The sequence below is a fragment of the Augochlora pura genome, chromosome 2 (genome assembly GCF_028453695.1).
Source record: "Augochlora pura isolate Apur16 chromosome 2, APUR_v2.2.1, whole genome shotgun sequence".
Classification (NCBI taxonomy): domain Eukaryota; kingdom Metazoa; phylum Arthropoda; class Insecta; order Hymenoptera; family Halictidae; genus Augochlora; species Augochlora pura.
The window spans coordinates 3,304,209-3,322,291 of NC_135773.1; the positions used below are offsets into that span (position 1 = coordinate 3,304,209).

The 18,083-nt window shown below is 42.6% G+C and overlaps 1 protein-coding gene across 5 annotated transcripts; it reads right to left on the reverse strand.

Annotated features, from left to right (window-relative positions):
• Window positions 1-3,387: 3,387 nt before the first annotated feature.
• Window positions 3,388-17,231, reverse strand: LOC144478573 (lateral signaling target protein 2 homolog). 5 transcript variants are annotated; one of them, XM_078196598.1, is made up of 6 exons: window positions 16,815-17,205; window positions 14,513-14,869; window positions 11,704-14,057; window positions 11,305-11,594; window positions 10,589-10,885; window positions 3,388-6,488 (listed from the first exon to the last, which is right to left on the reverse strand). In XM_078196598.1, exons 1-5 carry the CDS (start codon window positions 17,064-17,066, stop codon window positions 10,605-10,607), a joined length of 3,534 nt encoding a protein of 1,177 aa, XP_078052724.1. In that variant the 5' UTR covers window positions 17,067-17,205; the 3' UTR covers window positions 3,388-6,488; window positions 10,589-10,604. The 5 variants fall into 5 exon arrangements, with proteins under 5 accessions (XP_078052724.1, XP_078052723.1, XP_078052722.1 ...); XM_078196597.1 differs by having other exon boundaries at window positions 3,388-8,338; XM_078196596.1 differs by having other exon boundaries at window positions 3,388-9,624.
• Window positions 17,232-18,083: the final 852 nt, after the last annotated feature.

Consider the following 18,083-nt stretch of genomic DNA (forward strand, 5'->3'; position numbering starts at 1 on the left):
TTAAACATTTAAAAGTGACCTCTTCAAATTCAATCATGGGGAATATTTTTTCAGCAAAGTCTCGACGCGCTTTTTCCCCAATTCAGTAGTTCGACGAAGATCGGCGGACACAGAAGGCAAGCACAACATTGAACGAAAATATCATTGTATTAATAAAATTGCCATCGTTCATATACATATTAACATTTTACATTGTAACACTTATTCATATATTAATTCTCCCCACTAAGTTCCTCTTAAGCTCTATCTTACAATACCTGGAGTCGTTCGTCGTACGGAAAAGAGGCCTATGCATCAGCATTGAACAACAACACCTCTTAAAACACCTTGAATAACAAACTTTATTTACATTTCGCATCTCAGTCTCTCCGTAACCGAAAGTCCACGGTATATCGGGGAATATCGTTTGAGACATGCTCGCGCGCTTCAATGTCCCAAATAATCGCGTATCTCACCCTCTCTCAGTTTACTTTGTTGCACACACACGCGCGCGCGCGCGCGCATTAACGGCGATTCTTCGAGTGGCGCGGCCAGCGTTCAAAGCGGAATCCTTCGTCGAATCCGAGCGACGCTGATCCATCGTGCGGAATAAGTAATCCATTATTAACCGTGCAGAGCGAACGATGAACGCGGACCAATTTGCAAGGCCCGTTTACCGAAACCCCGTACCGTTTCATTTATCAATCGCGCGAGATATTCGCGACGTAATTCATTTTTATTTCACACGTTTTCTTCGTCTCGTGTGTTTCTAAGAAATACAGAAACAATTTACGAGCGTGTAGGAGCGACAAATGTTAACCCCTTACCGTACTTCGACGAGTCCGACTCGCGATGGAAATTACTAAATTATTGGATGTTGTTCTGTTCTTTGAAATTGGAATAAAATTCGAATCCCTTGTTATTAACAAATTAAAGGCGGGAGTCGTAGTACTACGATTTATCTCGACTATAGCTTAAAGGCGGGAGTCGTAGTACTACGATTTATCTCGACTATAGCTTAAAGGCGGGAGTCGTAGTAATACGATTTATTAGTTTTTAGTTCCTTTTTAATATTTCTTGTAGTTTTAAGAGTTTAAATAAACTTTTTTAAGACTAAATTTTTTATGAGTACACAAAATAGCGCCCCCTATAGGACGAAAAACGAGTCAAGATCCCCGCCTTTAATGTGTTAATATTTAAGCATCATTCGATAATGTTCCGTCCCTTCTAAGAAATTGTAACGATTGAAAAATTCCTAATTGTGGTGACTGCGAAGAAGATGGTACGGCAAGGGGTTTACCCAGGAGCGCGGGGGGTTGATGAACAATTGGAAACATAAATCCCGTACAACGGGTCTGTTAAAATTAAATTGTACAGCTCTTTGTACAAATAGCAGTGAAGGCTGCCGAAGCTAGTCGTTAAAACATTTTGTGCAACTTAACCAGAATTTCGTTGACCCCTGATCTCTTTCGACGACCGTTCACACGGCAGAGAAAAAGGTCTCTGTAGGAAATTGTTGGCGATATGCGTGTTTCTTCCTACTTCGTTCCTTGGAAATGAAGAACCATGGTTGGACCGGTCCGACGAAAAAGACCGGCTCCCTCCGAATGACTTACAATTATACGCTCTCTAGTCGTATCTTAATCGTGATATCTATAAATAAATTACGGAGAACGAGAGGAGGCGTTCCGCGAAGAGTCGAACGACAAAATGAGAGAGAGCCTCGCGGACGAAGACCGCGCGAAGACAGATTTTTAAAAACGATTTGTTTGGCTGTAATTATCATCCCTGATTATTCCTACGGGACGTTACTATCTTCTTCTGCGTCGCGCGAGAGAACGTTTTGGCAGCGGAGCGTTCCAATATCGGCTCGATAAACTTCGATTCGGTTTCACTCTAATTAACGAATCGAAGCCGCGCCCGAAGCCGTTCAACAAATTCAAACGATTCTACCGTCGCGCGTCACGGGTGTACGCGATTATTATTTCCTACGGAGCACGGAGATGAATGAAACTTACAGCGATGGCAGTCTTGACTCTAACAGTTACTATATTCAATCTGAAAGACCCGAAGCTCTAGATACAGTCTTCGCATCGCGAACGATATTCAGAGATTTACTTTGAACCTTTTATTTAGGATAAACAATATGCGTAGAAAGACAGGTGGTTATTTTTACAGACGAACGAAACGATTTAATGGATCGACGATGGATCGACGATGGATCGAATAATGGATTACTTATCGTTGCGCCCGACGCGACGGAACCCATCTCGTTGCCGAGGACCCGTTCCCCCAAAATGGCGTGGGGGGGGGGGCCAGGTCTTTGTGCGGGACGCCATCTTGAACGCGTGCCGCGTCGCCGACGCTTATACACATACACCATGGGCAAATAATACAAAAATAATTCTGAGGTACTCTTCTCTCTCTCTCTCTCTTTCTTTCTTTCTCTCCTCGTAGTTGGAATTTCCTAACTAATTGGCAGATCGCGTTCGCCGCGGCATCAACATCGCGACGCGCACCCTACCGCTGGGGATCACTTTTTTTTCGCCTCGTCGTCTCGCACGTTTTTCTCGCCTGCTTCATTCTCACTCACTCTCTCTTTCTCTCGCTTTCTCTCTCTCTCTCTCTTTCTCTTAACTCATCCCACCGCACGTTTCTCGACGCACAGACTAGCCTGCAACATTTAGGCACAGGGGAACTCCTGGTTGCTATTACACATTGGAACGATACACGCCCGCAAAATCGGGAGAAAAGAGCACGCGAAAACTGTCTGACGCGGTCCGATTGGTCGACCCTTGCATACGAAACGCTCTACGAAAAGACCAAACTCAACGAGGGAGGGGGAGGGGATGGTGTCTGCGTGCCCTAAAAGGTTGCAGCGATCTCTATGCATCGACAATTCTCGTTTTCACGAATACATCGAATCGTATACCATTTTCGTTCCATCGGTCCGACGGGATCGTCTTCGTACCTTGCCCAATTATGGCCGGCCTTAGAATTGTTTTAGCGTTCGTGAAGAAAATTTACGCACGGCTATATATTTACAGCTAAATATCGGTGCTTTTGGGAAAGAATTTTATTCCGATTTTGAAAGAAACGAGTAACCTTCGTGTTTGACGAACCGTTCGAAATCTTAATCTATAAGGCAAGGGGTTGAAGGGGGTACACCTCATCAGTTTCAAGAGAACTACGATTTGTCTTACAATTTCTTTTCGTTTAAAATGTATGTAGAATAGTATGCTAAAATGACGTCATGTCTACTTTTCTTTTAAATTTAGATTTTTAATTTTCACGGCAGCGATTGCTAGATCCATTTAAATTCGAAAGTATTCATTTTCTTTGTAGTGATCGACGTTGATCCTTTTATTGGACCCGATGTGAACAGCTGATGATTTTTAAAACGTTCTTTCGTTACTTTTACTTTTATCCCTAAAACCGTACGATCTTTTTATTTTTATTTTATTACAGTTTTGGACATTATCTAACCAGCTAAACACAATTATAAATTCTACCGTACAACACCTGCGTTTTGTAACTCTAAAAGGAAGATATAGTTTCGTCTTTGCTTGTTTAACTATTTCAGATCAAGTATCCAATGAATTTTGCACCTCGAGTGTACCAATACGTTACACATCGCACCGCGAGTAACAAGGAGGATCGAGGCAACCATTATTAAAAATATCGACTGGTTGCCACTCGATTATGACATCCTAAATCTGTTGGAATTCCCTGGTGATCGGGTTGATCTTGACATAGAGTGCAGAGTCCAGTACTGTCCATCATTAAAAGCAAATTTAAATCTGCGTTCGAGCACTCGAAAATTAAGCAGAAGATAGTACACAAAAATAGACGTTTTAATCGAACGCATTCGAATTGCAGGACAATCGTAAAGGAATACAAAATTCTTTAAGCTCTATACGAGGATTAATATTATTTCTTGAAGACGATCCCCTCTGGTAAACGGACGAAGAAATGGTACTTTGTCGGGGGCTTGGAATTGCTTCGAAATTGAAAACTTCCTTTCTCCGTAACAATTATTCGAAGCAACGGTTCTATACGAAGATCTTGACAGTTTTAACAATGACTTCCAAGCCCCGACGAATTAACACAGAAAAATTAATCAACGTTAATTACCTACGACTCGTAGCTCGAGCGCGAAGGATCGTTCACGTAAAAGATAGAAAGCACAATACGCTAGAGCAAGGCATCGATTGCGTGTAAAAAATAACTCTTCATCCTAAGCTTAGTTCGTATTTTTTTCCGCGACACTCCCTAATATCGATGTGCTTCTTAAGAGAACGCATGTATGTTCTTCAGAGAAGTCTTTAGTTTGACAGTCCTACCAGGCCGCAGAAGCGTTGTCGCGCGGTACGCGCGGGTTCTTCGATGTCCGAAGACCTGCGAGCAGACCGTACGTCTCGGACATGCCTCGATCGGTATCGAGTACATTACATTGAGCCGGTGGATCGACGATTAAACGCCGGACGATTTATTCCGTGACCCTCTTCTTTCCTCTAATATCGCTTCGAATCGTCGAACAACAATGGCCGCCGTTGTTGCTCCACGTTTTTACAGGTTTCTCGCGCGGATATTGACTGTGTCGCGCTGGCAACGCAACGGGAATGTGAAATTTGAACGCCAAGGGTAAAACGTTGCGTGTCACCTGGACCTCGCCTAATCGCCGCTCTAGAAGCGCCAACGCAATTTTGTTCTACAGCTCGGTAAGGAATCGTACACGCCGATCGTTTTCTTTCTTTTCGAAGACGGTGAACGCACCTCGCGTGTGCTTCACGAAGCATTCCACTGAACGTATGCGGACAGTCGACGGACACGGTGATCCACATTGACAAACACTCAGTAATAGTTTTTTCATTGTTTTTTTTCTGTTTTTTTCGTTTTCAGAGATAATTCACGGCTGACCTCGGGACCGCCTCCGTTCGAAATGCCAAACCGGCAGCCAGTTGATTACTCCGCAGAGTTTACGCAGGGTGTTTCGGTACATTATATATATATACAGGTGGGACTCGTTGACACTTTGAAAATGAAAGAGTGAGCCGACATATGCGTCTTAAAATTATCGTTTACAGTTCACGCAAATTTCTTTTCCGATGGGAAAACCATGAGCTCGTGCGCGAGAATCTGTCGTGGCTTCTCGCTTTTGTGATCCGATAAGAGTCAGCAGGATTAACATTGTAAAGTCGATCGAATTTCGGAACAACGGTTGGAGTATGACAGACGCTGGATGTGATCAATGTAAACAGTCGTGACTAACAATGGTAACATTACTGAATGCGCACCGGAGTAATCGTCGAATTCATTGGTGCGACGCTGTTACTTCGACATTACGATTAGTACTAGATCTTCACGTCCATGTATTTTGATCACTTGGAAATATATATATGTATATATATAAACTATACTTGTCTATCCTAACACTAGACAATGCATGAACGAAACATTAATTCGGGAGAACGTATGAAATCTACTCTGAAGTACAGAAAAATGATGCAATTTTCAGTGTTATTTACAAGCTTCCTTACAGAGCATTGTTCAAAATAATTATAGATCGTTTCACGTGGAATATTGAAAACATTTCCAGATATTATGGTCGCCATGAACGTTAAACAATGCAATGATACCATCACGCTGGAATCACTGAAAACGGTAGAATCGATCTATACTTCCTAATACAATGATACAAGATTTTTATCTTAAGATCGTAGAGCTTATATAAATTTTGATAACGCAATGAAAATCTTAACGCTAATTAAAGTCAGCTAATATCGTAGGATTCGAGAACTTTAATATCTATGGAACAAGACAATAATAGCATGTGACAACAACTAACTTATCAATAATTATTGGCAGTCGTAGTTTTATATTGTGCAGATAGAAACTTTAAATTAAATTGATTACATGATCACACACACTCTGCCATAATGTTCGAACCAGTATACGACAGCGTTACTGATTTATCATGGAGTCATCGACAATAATTCAAATATGTAGCGCGTTACATAGAAGAAAGATATTCCACAGAAATTTTCGAAATTTTGCCAATATTATTATCGTCGATGATTCTTTATTTTTCCTTATTTTAGATCGAATTTAAGCGAGAAAGACGTTTATAAAACCACTTGAATTCGAAACGTGGAGACGTTCGCAATGCTAATCCTGGACAGAATTTATTGGATACTCCATGATTGGAAATGTTTAGCGTCGGCGTCCTTTAAATCAAATCGGATTCTTCGATCGAGGATTCATGTTGAGGGGGTTAGGCCACGTGCGGTCGTGGAAGGGAATAAGAAAATAAGCTATCGATGTCCTGGATCATCGAACAAAAGCCCAAGGTCTTTGGTCATAGGAAAGAGATGGTCGCATTTCGGTAACAGGATTTCATCAGACCGCACGGCACTTACCCCAGAACCTCAGACGAGTGAAAACCATAGAATTTTGTATCTTCTGGGAGTTATTCTAAGAAACAGTTTACAGCCCCATGATCCTCGCCTCTGAAACAAAGAGAAAAAGCTAGGGTGGCGTAAAAGTGGGAGTCGTACCTTTCTCGAAACTCATAACCAGGAAAGTAATCTCTAGCGTGTGATGGAATTCAGTTCCAAAACTTAAACTATATCGTAACTGAGACTTCCTAGCTCTGTGCCGGTCAGAGTTCTGGGTATGCGGATCCCATAGCTTGAGAGCAGTCCACAATTTTGTGTGAGATGTGTGCGAGTGAACGTTTTTGGTTCGCAATAGTTTCTGCGATTGTAGACTATAGTATAAGCGATGCCATGCATCAAGTTTCTTGACAAAGTGAAGAACATGGCAGGCTTGTCGGCCTGCCCCCTGTGTCGTCCAGAAGAAGACGTGGATTGGGGCAATGTACAGACCGCCGACGAGCTGGCTTTCATGCAATCAATCATTTGCAACAATGGAAACAAGATATACGTAAGATGACAGAGCACGAACAACGCAACCTTTTCAAGTGGGAGAGCCGTCGACAGCAGGCATTCAGCCCGATGTTCTTGGATCTTGGCGGCTTTAATCTCGAGATACACGATCCAGGCCCGGGTCAGGTATGGAGAAGCATATTTAGTACATCGATCATTATACAATCAAGAGCTCATGGGAATTCCCCGTATACGATGGAGAACTGATAGCGTCTGCAAGGGCTGATCTATGGTTTTGCGTATCCGTACTACGGTATCGACCGAGATCGCGTAGGACTCTTCTAAATTGTACGCGCGGGAAACCGCGTAACCAGCAGGGAACTTATTGTCACGAAAATTTGGCACAAGCGATAGTAACGTGCCTCTGCGAGAGTATGCTGCACAGATCAATCGGATCGCAGGACAATTGTTAAAAATCGCAGTTTACAAGCTTCCAGAACGGTGTTCCGATTTGCCAGCGCATGGTTATTAACAAAAAGGCGTATCCCACATTATTTCGACGACCATTGGATATGTTAACGAAGCGACGTCCTGAGTAACGTTATTTTATAGCTGTCGCTCGGTTGTCGTTTAAAAGATATATAAGTTAGTCAGAACGTTGACAGCATACCAGAAGGTCGTCTTTGAGATTTACCTTTTTGTGAATAACGATTTGGTCTCTCCTCTTTCGTTAGACGACGAACACGCGGTCGTCAATTAACTGCAGGTCTGAACTAGGTAGACTACAAAAGTGCTACTTTGTGTTTCTGAGCAGGGGAAAAGCCGAGCAACAACGTTTCTTGGAACAGAGGCAAATACGTTTCCTCGGTATTTGCTGAATGCGAAAGATAAATTAGGACACTCGCAAATAGAGGGTGCGTCTGAAATTGTGGCGCTAAAGAAAAGCTCGTAATTTTTAATATGTAACTAAGTGGAAAATACAAAAGAAAATCTGTTCTAACCAGATTTCATTTTCGAGACGATCGGCTTCGAAGATTCGACATGAGATCTTGTGCTTGCTACCAGTTGCATAAATCAGCGTCGAGCGTACTTGATTATTCGAATCCAATTGTCTCGAAAACGATGAAGAACATGGCAATTGTTCAATGTTCGTTCGATTTCAGACACACCCTTTATAAACGTTTCGTCGAATCGATGGTCACGATTACAGTATACGATCACACTTTTGACTACTCGCAACTCTCCTCGCTAGTTTTATTATATTAAAAATTTAGAAATCACTTGGATCACTATCGCTGAGCGAGCGGTTGATATAGTTTAATGTCCAACACGGCGCAAGGATTTGTCTCTCAGTCTACGGATGCATTCCCTCCTTTCGAATTTTCGTTCTCTCTCTTTCTCTCTCTCTCTCTCTTTTCACTTTTTTTGCCGTTTTTTGTTTAACTATCTTACTTAAGATTCTTGCGCTTCACCTAAAAAGAGTATATTCCAAAATTAAATACATATGTATGTATGTATGTATGTATATGTATAATATGTATGTGTATATATAAATACAAATATTTCTATTTTACAAACGAAACGTCCTTCGACTCTCGCAAGCTATTCAGTTTACATGTTAAGTCTCCGACGATCTTCTTCTTTTTTTTTTACAAAACGATCGAGCCAATGGAGAACACGAGTTGCGTTTTATACAGTACGCACCATAAACATAGACATTGAAGCGATGCAAGCAGAATGTACACTATGCACGGGCATGGGAAAATCAATATACAGGGTGAATCACCCGAGACTGGAACATGAAATGTATCAGTTTTCTTCGTGAAACGATACGGCTCTAGATTATGTAATAAAATATTTCTTTTCAATAGATTAATACTCCAAGATTTTTCTAAATGTAACTAACGTGTTATTAAAATAAAAAGAAACAATTTTTTCAGTGCCATAGAAAATGAATTTCAGATTCCAGTTCTAAATGATAACCCATCCTGTGTAACTAAACATTTAAAAGAAATATAGTCACTCCTGTGTCTTTGTAATCACGTAAAATGTCTTTAATATTCAAAAACGCATCTTAGCAAAGTCTTTTTTTTTTTTAAATCATCGATGCAGTAAGACTTAAAAATATTGTTCATTCGTTCGGACTCGACGCCCGCCACCTGTGCTGATAAAAGAGCAAAAGGTGATTTTATCACATAAAGGAATGTAACGTGGAAAACACGAGGTTTATTTCTTTTTTTTTTTTTTGAGTTTCGTCTACATTTGATGGTACCAGCTGTATAAAGATATCGATTCTCGCGTTAACAAAGCACGAGAGACTACAAAATCGGAAACTCGAGCGCTCGTAGTAACTAAACACGCCTAAGGGGGGGAGGGGGGGAAAAGATAAAATCTAAAACGGAACGTCGATGAAGAGAATAGAAAAGATAAGGGCGAAATCGATATACAATATAAGGAATAATCTGTACAATGTGGTGTCGCGTATCTTGAACGACAACTCCCGTCCTCTTCTTTTCAATCTTTTGTTCTTTTTTTTCTTAAATGGTAAGATCAAGATTCGAAAAATTCAAACTATGATACAACGTCTTTTTGGAATTCAGCTAGGATAAAAATCGTTCGATAAACGACGTGTAAAAATAGTAACGATCGTCGCCGACGTATTTAATTTAGGTGCGTGCAAGTATTGAAATCAACGTAAAGAACGGTTCCACCAGTGATCCGTGTCGTTTCGATTTTTATTAAGCTTCGTTATTCGATTCTGAAAAAGAAATTTTTTTTTACTATACTCGTCTAAGGGTCAGAACAATATAATAAATTCTTTTCAAAGAAATATTTTTCGAAATTAATAATTTTCTCAGACTTGATATTAAATTTCGTACAATGATAAAACAGCTATGAAACGTCAAGTAAAAATCGAAACGACACGGCACTGTTGAATTTTAATATACTCGGCACGCGCTTTATATACACGTACATGTGCAACTACATCTGCGTAACGTTTTATCTCCAAGGGAAGTTTGCCAGATGTTAAATTAGTTTGCAAGAATAACAGTTGGATGTTACAAGGCTCATAAATAAAATAGAAGTCATTCACTTGGCGTATGCGTTCTCGCTTACCATTTTTAAAACTATTTCTGAGAAGGAATAAAAAGAAACGTCACCAAGTTTTTATTCGTATGCCACAACTTTTTATATATTCCACTTCGTGAACTATACCATTCGCATTATAAAAAGAGAGTTATACGTATTCGTCTTTAAAATTGTTCATGAATAAATTGCAAATGTCATACATCTATGGAAAAAAATGAATGATTGAAACATAGAACAGTATTAGAAGAATGTGAAAGTGTGAATTCATTTTCAAATAATTAAAATTATTAACACAAAAACTACTCTACACCCTCTTTTTGTGAAACATATACGTAAAGCGTATTATTTTGCATAAAGAACCGTTACCTATTTATGAATATTTTTAACGCCACTATCCTTGCCAGTTTGCAATTATTCAAGCGAATAACGTACAACCTCCTTCGTAACTCAAGAAGTTTGATGTTTTATTACCAATGCAACATCCGACAAAGTTCCCTTTCAAAGGTCGACCATCGAAACACCGTGTGTCCCTACTAGAATAAGGAATCGAATGATCACATAGCTGAATGCCCGAAAAATATTAACAAGAAGATATTCAGTGAAGAGAAAGAAAACGATTCCCTAATTTATACCTTGTTCTGTTAATGTTCAGCTCGCAGGTGTTACTTGGGAAACGGTGAACGGCGTCACCTGATAGAGGAAACACCTGTTGCACACCCTCACGGGTTTCGTGTGCCCGTAACGTGGCAGGGGAACGTTGTTGCTACTGCAACGACCGCAGAACACTTTGCCACAATTTCTGCAATGATGTCTCCGTCGCACTACGGTGAAGCCGGCTTGGCAAGCCATACACCGCGGCGCGTCGTTGTCGGGGACCCAAGCTGGAGCACGCTCCACGCACTCTTCGCCGCGTTCGGTTATCGGAGAATCTACAAATCGAAGTCAAATGTCAACAGAATGCTAGATATACTCTTTTACTCTTTTACTCCTCTACTATTTTACTGTTTTACTCTCTTTTACTCTTGACCAAACGTAGGAATGCTTAAAACTTAAGAAAGCGATATTTAAAATAATGTACAGTTTAAAGAAAATAATAGTTTGAATAGAAAGGAAAATTTGAACAATTTCACCACTTAATTCTTAGTTACACATTTTTAAATCTAAAGAATTTCTGTACTCTAATTTTGTAGTACAATTATGATTCATTACAAGTAACAAAGTATTTCTTACTTTTATCTATGGTTAATGTAACAAATATTACAGTTTAGAGTCTTAAATTCTGACTAGAACTGCTCGCTAGTCTACGAACTGGTTGATCATTACAATTCTTATACCGAACAGAACGTACTTGTATTTTGGCCATTAGTAGTCACAGTCGTGTCTTCCAAATCGTCTTCAAATTCCTGCAACGAGTCTTGCCGCTCGTGATTAGTACCCGTATCGTTTATAGGATTTGCTATTTGATCGTCTGCGGTTAAAATATCGTCCTTCGTCTCGCTCTCTTCTACGGTCTGACTACTGTTCATCAAGAACACGCACTTCAATATATTCCGCAGATCCGAGGCAAAATTCGTCTGCAACTGATCCGCCACACCGGCTATGCAGACGAACAGTCGATGAACAAGATCCTCCGACGATCTGAAATAAATCAAGTTACTCTCGCGTCGGTGCTAAGATCGATAGAGCTAATTCTAAGAAACTTGAATTAATTTCTGCGTCGCAAACAAGCACGAAAGATCATCATTACCGAAACTTCGCTCGGATCTGATTCCTGTTCGCGATCTCAGCTGCCTGCATCGCGAGCGCGATCTCCTCGTCGTCCTGGCAGTCGCTCTGGAACTCGCTGGTCTCGGAGCTGGAGTCGCAGCAGCTGGAACAGCTGGAGCTGGATCCGACGTCCGGCTTGTGGATCAGCGAGCGATCCGAGTTGAACGACTGCGCGCCAGAAACGGTCGTCGCGTTGACCAGTCTTATCGCGCGAACGGTTCTCTGCGTATTATTGTCTTTTATTAAACTCTGGACTCCGTAAGGAACGTTTTGCGGCATCACCGGGGAAACTGGCTCCGCTACCAAGCCACTCTTGTCCGTCCTTGGTCCCAAACCATCGTTCATCAGTTCGTTAGGACTTCTGTTCTCCAGTTTCCGTTTAGTCTGATCGGAGCGAGTATTGACCCTGTCGTATTTGTCCCTCTTCTCGACGTCCCTCCTCTTCATCCGGCTGATCTGCTCTGATCTGGATCTCCTGTGGTCCAGCAGCTTCTTGTTATGCGGCGACAAGTTTCTCTGCGTCCTGGGGACGATGCTACCGGTCCGATGGCCGTTGGTACGCGGCTCGAAGTGCTGCATCCTCGGGCTGGCGTGAGGACTGTGGCTCCCGAAGTTCGGCATTTGCCTGGTGTTCTGGCTCGGGTGTAAACTGGCGCCGTAGCTGATCAGTCTAGGGTTCAGGCACCGGTCGGTCGAGTTCGACCTGGAGCTCTCCGTGCTGGTCGCGCAGTACACGCTCTGGAAGTGCGAGGTGGTCCTGGTCTCCTGGTTCCCGTGTATCAACGGGCCGCTCTTGTCGTGTCTGCGATGATGTCGCCGCTTCTGTTTCTCGTCACGCATCTTCCTCGACACGATCTTCTCCTTCGCGTACTGCTCGATCTTCGTCCCGATCTTGCCGATGTTCTGCGACGTCGACGGACAGTTCTCGCACTTCAGGTCGCACCAGAACTCCCGGCGCGAGGTGGACGCGTCGATGTTCAGGTTCAGGTTCTCCCAGTTCTCCGTGTAATTGATCTGAAAGCTGGACTGATTCGAGTCGCAGACGGTGATGTGGCCGTTCCCGTAGGCGACTCCGACGAACTCCTCGTTGGTACCGTCGAAGTTCGACGATATCCTTGGAATGTTTTTCGCGGCCTCGGTGCTGCTCGAGTGGAGATTGTTCACCTCGATCGAATGGTCCATCGGCGGGACCGGTTTCACGCTCCTCAGACTACAGACGCAAGAGTTCTCCGAGATCGTGGAGCTCTTCCTCTTTGGCGAATTCAGATTCGAGCAGGAATAGCTGGTGTTCTCTTGCGTGTCCTCGTCGTCCAAGATCTGATCGTCTTGCTGGATCTCGTTCGCGAACGTCTTCTTCTCCTCCGGACTCTTATCGTAAAGGCTGGTGTTCTCCGAGGACAGTACCGTGCAGATCCCGGAATCGGTCTGCTCCGAGATCTCGTTCTGACAGTCGCTGTCCAACAGGAGATTCGACAGGGTCTTGTTCGCCTCGGAGATCAGCTTCTTCGAGTCCAAGTCCGGCAGCGAGTTCTGAATGTGCATGGTATCGCCGGACACGTTGTTCTCGTGGGACACCTGGTTAAGTAGATACTGAGTCTGCGGGATCTCGATGTTCTCAGAACCGTCCAGGATCTCGGAGATGTCGGAGGTCATGAAATCGTCCTGCTGCTGCTGACTCAACTGGTTCTCGCTGCTAATCGACGCACCGTTCTCCGCGCCACCCTGTGCAACCGATGCCTGCACCGTCAGGTATACCGAGCCTGCGTTATCCTCCTCTCTTCTGGAGCCAAGACCGTCGTCGCAGGACTGCCGCCTGCTAACGCTAGAGTTGCAAGCCTTCTTCACGCTGTATTGCACTTCGTCACTGACACTCTCCCGTTCACTGGATGTCCTCGCGCCACCGTTACACCTCGCACTCTCGTCGAACCCGTCCGCGGTCACGTACACACGATTAGGCCCGTATTCGACGTCGTTCATCCTCGTGGCCGCGCGCCTATCGCCCTCCTCTTGGTCGTACCTCGTCTCCGGCGAACGATCCGCGTTCTCGCATTCCTCCGTTAACGCTTGAACTACGTCGTTCGCCACCTCGTCCATATTGTTTCCCGTGTTCCTCGTCACTGTGTAAAAATCTACGATGAAGTCTTTGCAGTTCGGATAACCGGTATAAAAATTGTGAACGAACTCCTCCAGGTCCGGTATGTCCTGGCACGCGGACTTCGAGGAGTGCGTGATAGGGCCCGACGGCTCTTCGTTCGAGCACAACAGCTTCTCGAGCATGTAGAGCTCGCGATTGTTCAGCGTCCATAGGAGCTCGCGGATTTTTAAAAGCAGCGTCTGGAACGAAGGAGACGAGTTGTTAAATATTGTTGTCATCAGTCTAAAATATAGCATATATTTTCAATATTAAAACTGCAGATTTTTATGTCTGTGTGATACATAAAAATTTCTAAGGTACAAAAAAATTCGTAGAGTACAATCATTTTTTTTAACTTTGAGTATCATGATAAAAGGATTCGAAGAAATATATTTCTTTCTATCGAGTAGTAATCTGAGATCTAAGGAATAAAATGAAGAAGGCAACAAGGTGTTTCAAACTCTTAATTAACTCTGCTAACAAAATAGACTAATACCTTAACGATTATTTTATGTCAAAAGAATGAAGCTAAGTGACTGATCAAATAATGACAAAACTATTACAATCGATTTCGTTGAACTAGTAAAATGTCTGGCGCTGTCGCGATTTTCGCGAAACCGAGTCGCTACTTTATTGCAGTGGTTCGACGGCTCACCTTAAACGGTCTAAACATTTCACTAATGTTGTCGGGTGATTTGAGGCACAGCGGCCCTCCAGGCGGAGCCAAGAGGCCAGAGACAATCGCCAAACGGGGAATAGTAAACATCAGGGCTGGCTCGTAATTATCCACGTCAGCTTGGCTGAGCAATCCACGTTCGAGAGCTCTCTGCAGCGTCTCCGAAAATAAAACGCACACGAGTTCCTGTTGCTCGTACTCCTTGGTCGATTTTACCGGTACCATGGCGCCGACGTAGCACAGCTCGAAATCGGAGAACAGACGGTCGAAGATCTTCAGGGACTCGATCAGCTTCTCCAACGACGGGTCCAGCGGGTTCTGCGTCTGAAAGAGATACTACCAATAGAAAAGTTAGTTTGGTCATCGTTTCCAACCACTACGCCCCACCATACACCCTCTCCTTTTCGATGTTTTACAGTTCTCTCGTTTCTATGGGGTTTCTTTGCTATTTTATGGACGCGGTTGCGAAGAATTCAGTGAAACGTAAATTACTTTATTTAGATTACCGCCACTTGGCAACGCTGCTTCCCTTTCTATTTTGTTAAACAGTGTATAGCAACGGTTCTATACGTGAACAAAGTAGAGTATTTCAGATGCGATAGCTGTGCTGTATTCGTGACGAAAGAGGAGCAAAGAAATGTGATTACTACATTATAGTCACTCGAAATATTAACCCCTTGCGATAGAAATAAGAGTCAGAGTAGTGCTGATGATTTTATTAACTAATTTACTAAATATTGTTCGTTTCTCCTGAATCGACATAAAATTTAATTTTTCTTTTATCAGAATGCAGGAATGAAAATAAATTAAGATATAAAGAAATACAAAAATTGTCACGATCTATTAGGAAAATTATTAACGCTTTGACTGCCATTTATTTAATGAAATTAAGATTGAAAAGTTAAGTTGTATCACATCGATCATTTTCTCAATATTCTTCGATATTACGGAGATGTAATAAATTTGTGTAAAAATTAATTTTCGACTTTAATCGCACAATAGGCATTTGCGATACAATAGGAACAATAGGTATTGCTTTACAAATTCGTTTCAATATCGATCAGGTCCTTTTTTTGAAACATATAAAGTCGACACCGTGTCTTTTTCTGTTCTGCTTTAGCGAAGACTTTTTAAAGGGCGATTAATTTAATCAAATAATATGCACGTTATTAAATGCGACAGATTACAATGTTCGCTTCAACAGGGAATATAGCGTTCGCAATATCGAAATACAAATTTCTGTGATTCTGAAACTGGCAGCTTCAATTATCTCCTTTTGTCTCGCTGGAATGATTTCATATTTCCGGGACACAGAGGGGCCATGCTAGTTCGGGGTGACCTAGCGGTTTTTTATTTAACGACCCAACGCCACGTTACACCCACATGGGAAAGAATTAGTCGCTGCCAGATGCAATTCTACGTCAGATTTTGCCCGATGTAAATCTGATAACAATGAATTAATACCAGCGGATTTTAGAAACCCGCAATTGTTCCCTCATCAAATACTAGCACGCGCTTTTTTATATTTCTGCTTGTGTAACAGTATTAAAATTACAGTAGACAATTGTGATTTAGAAAAATTACAAATTCTAGCATCTAGAATACAAATATGTCTATAATTAGCCTCATCACTGCATTGTCGCTACATTTAACCCCTTACACTATAATAACGAGTCAGACTCGAATTTATTCTATAACTAAATAAAAATAAATTCTTCTGTTATTAAAGTACATGAACGAAAGTAAATAGAGATAATAAAATGAACAAAAATTGGCTCAATAGTTCAGGTGTTAAAATGGTAAACGTGTGATTAAAATTTACTGTATTTTATTTTACTGTTATTTACTGTATTTCACTGTGATTAAAATACTAAAAAAGCAAACGGCATATTTTTTCAAAAAAAGTCTTAGTCATTCAGAAACCTTCGACCAGTAATTATCGCAATGCGAATAGTTAGTACGCCACCATCATTTATTTGCACCGGAAAAAAACAAGGCGACGAGCCGGTGACGAACCGGTGGTGATACACTCGGTCAAACACGTTCGAGTCTCGGCACTCCGTACGAAAAAATTCTCCGAACGAAGATCGATGTGACACAACAAGAGCGTTCAATTTCAAAAACTGTAATTAGAAGGTGAAGCCTTTGGAAGGCGCACATGTGCTCCGTTATCGTTCCAGCGAGACGTCGTTGGAGGAGGAGGGTGTAGGAGGTGGAGAAGGTGGGGGGCGAAGGCAGGATTGATAGGAGAATGGTTTCGGTAACACAAGAAGATAAATACCTTCAGGTTCATGTGACCTTTCAGCGCGTGCTCCCTGAGCAAATTCCTGACGATATCCAGCGACTTTGTCAGGGCCTTCGCCAACGGCCTCATCGCTGAACTTTCCGCCTCCCTATTCATGATGGAGGAGCCGGCTGCCAGGCATTCCGCGCCGAACCACAATTGTCCCGCGAGATTCTCCTGCATCACGTCGTCCGGGAACTTCACCCTGAAGTCACGGTTCGCCCTGCTCTCCGGTATCAGCTCGTCCATTATCTGGCTGCAGATCGTCAGCACCTTGTCCTGACAATGGCGCAGCTGATTCACCAGCGTCGTGCATCGTTCCGGCTCCTGTCGGCCGTCGAACGAGTCCAACTCGCAGGCGACCGCGTTCAACGCCTCGTCGGCGTAGAAAAACTGAGCGAGCAGACTCGTGTCGTCTCTCTGGAAAAACAAACAAGCAATTCCATTAGACCGGCCTATGGAAACACTATACGACGACGACGACGACGGGCTGCTCCCCGCTCCGTTCGTTTTAACGCGAACCAACAATTTTCCTACGCGGAACACGCTTTCGATTGATCCCGTGTGACGTCAGAGAACATTTCACGTCAGACTGTCCTGCCACGCGGTCTTTCGCGGAGGATCGGTCCGAGTGGGCGTGGCTACTTTGCTCTTGGTTTCGATGCAGCCGGGACACTGCGGAGCAATTTCTAACTGTTCCCCGATATGTTACGGTGTTGTGCGAATTTTTCGAGTAAAGCGTCGAATTAAATAAGTCTATTCAAGGAAATTCTATTCAATTATTGCAACTTTTACCTTTTACTATTACGTCCCTCGGACGTAACATTTTTACAATGTGCATATCTCCGTGACAACCGATAGTTAGATGACCTAATGCGATCAGCGACCACGGACGACTGTTCTGCTTAGAGTTAGTCATGCGACTTCTCCTAGCCGTAATATTAAATAGTGAAAGTGGCTGGCTTTGTATTCTTTGTAGAGCGTACTGGAAACAGATACAATTCGATGCGCTTATAGTAAAAATATATGAAGGCAACCGATACAGCGGAAAGATTAAACAAGGCTGAAAATGTTGGCAAACTAATTGCAACTTATTAAAATAATTAAAGGATTGTTCAAACGATCGAAATAATTTTTATCGATTATCTAACGAGTATCGATTTCCATAAATTGGCAGCTCTTTTAACAGAATCGAGTCGACTCTGCAAGACTGGATTTTAATATCGTCGTTACAAAATCATTTCCTTGAATCGTCAACAATAAACT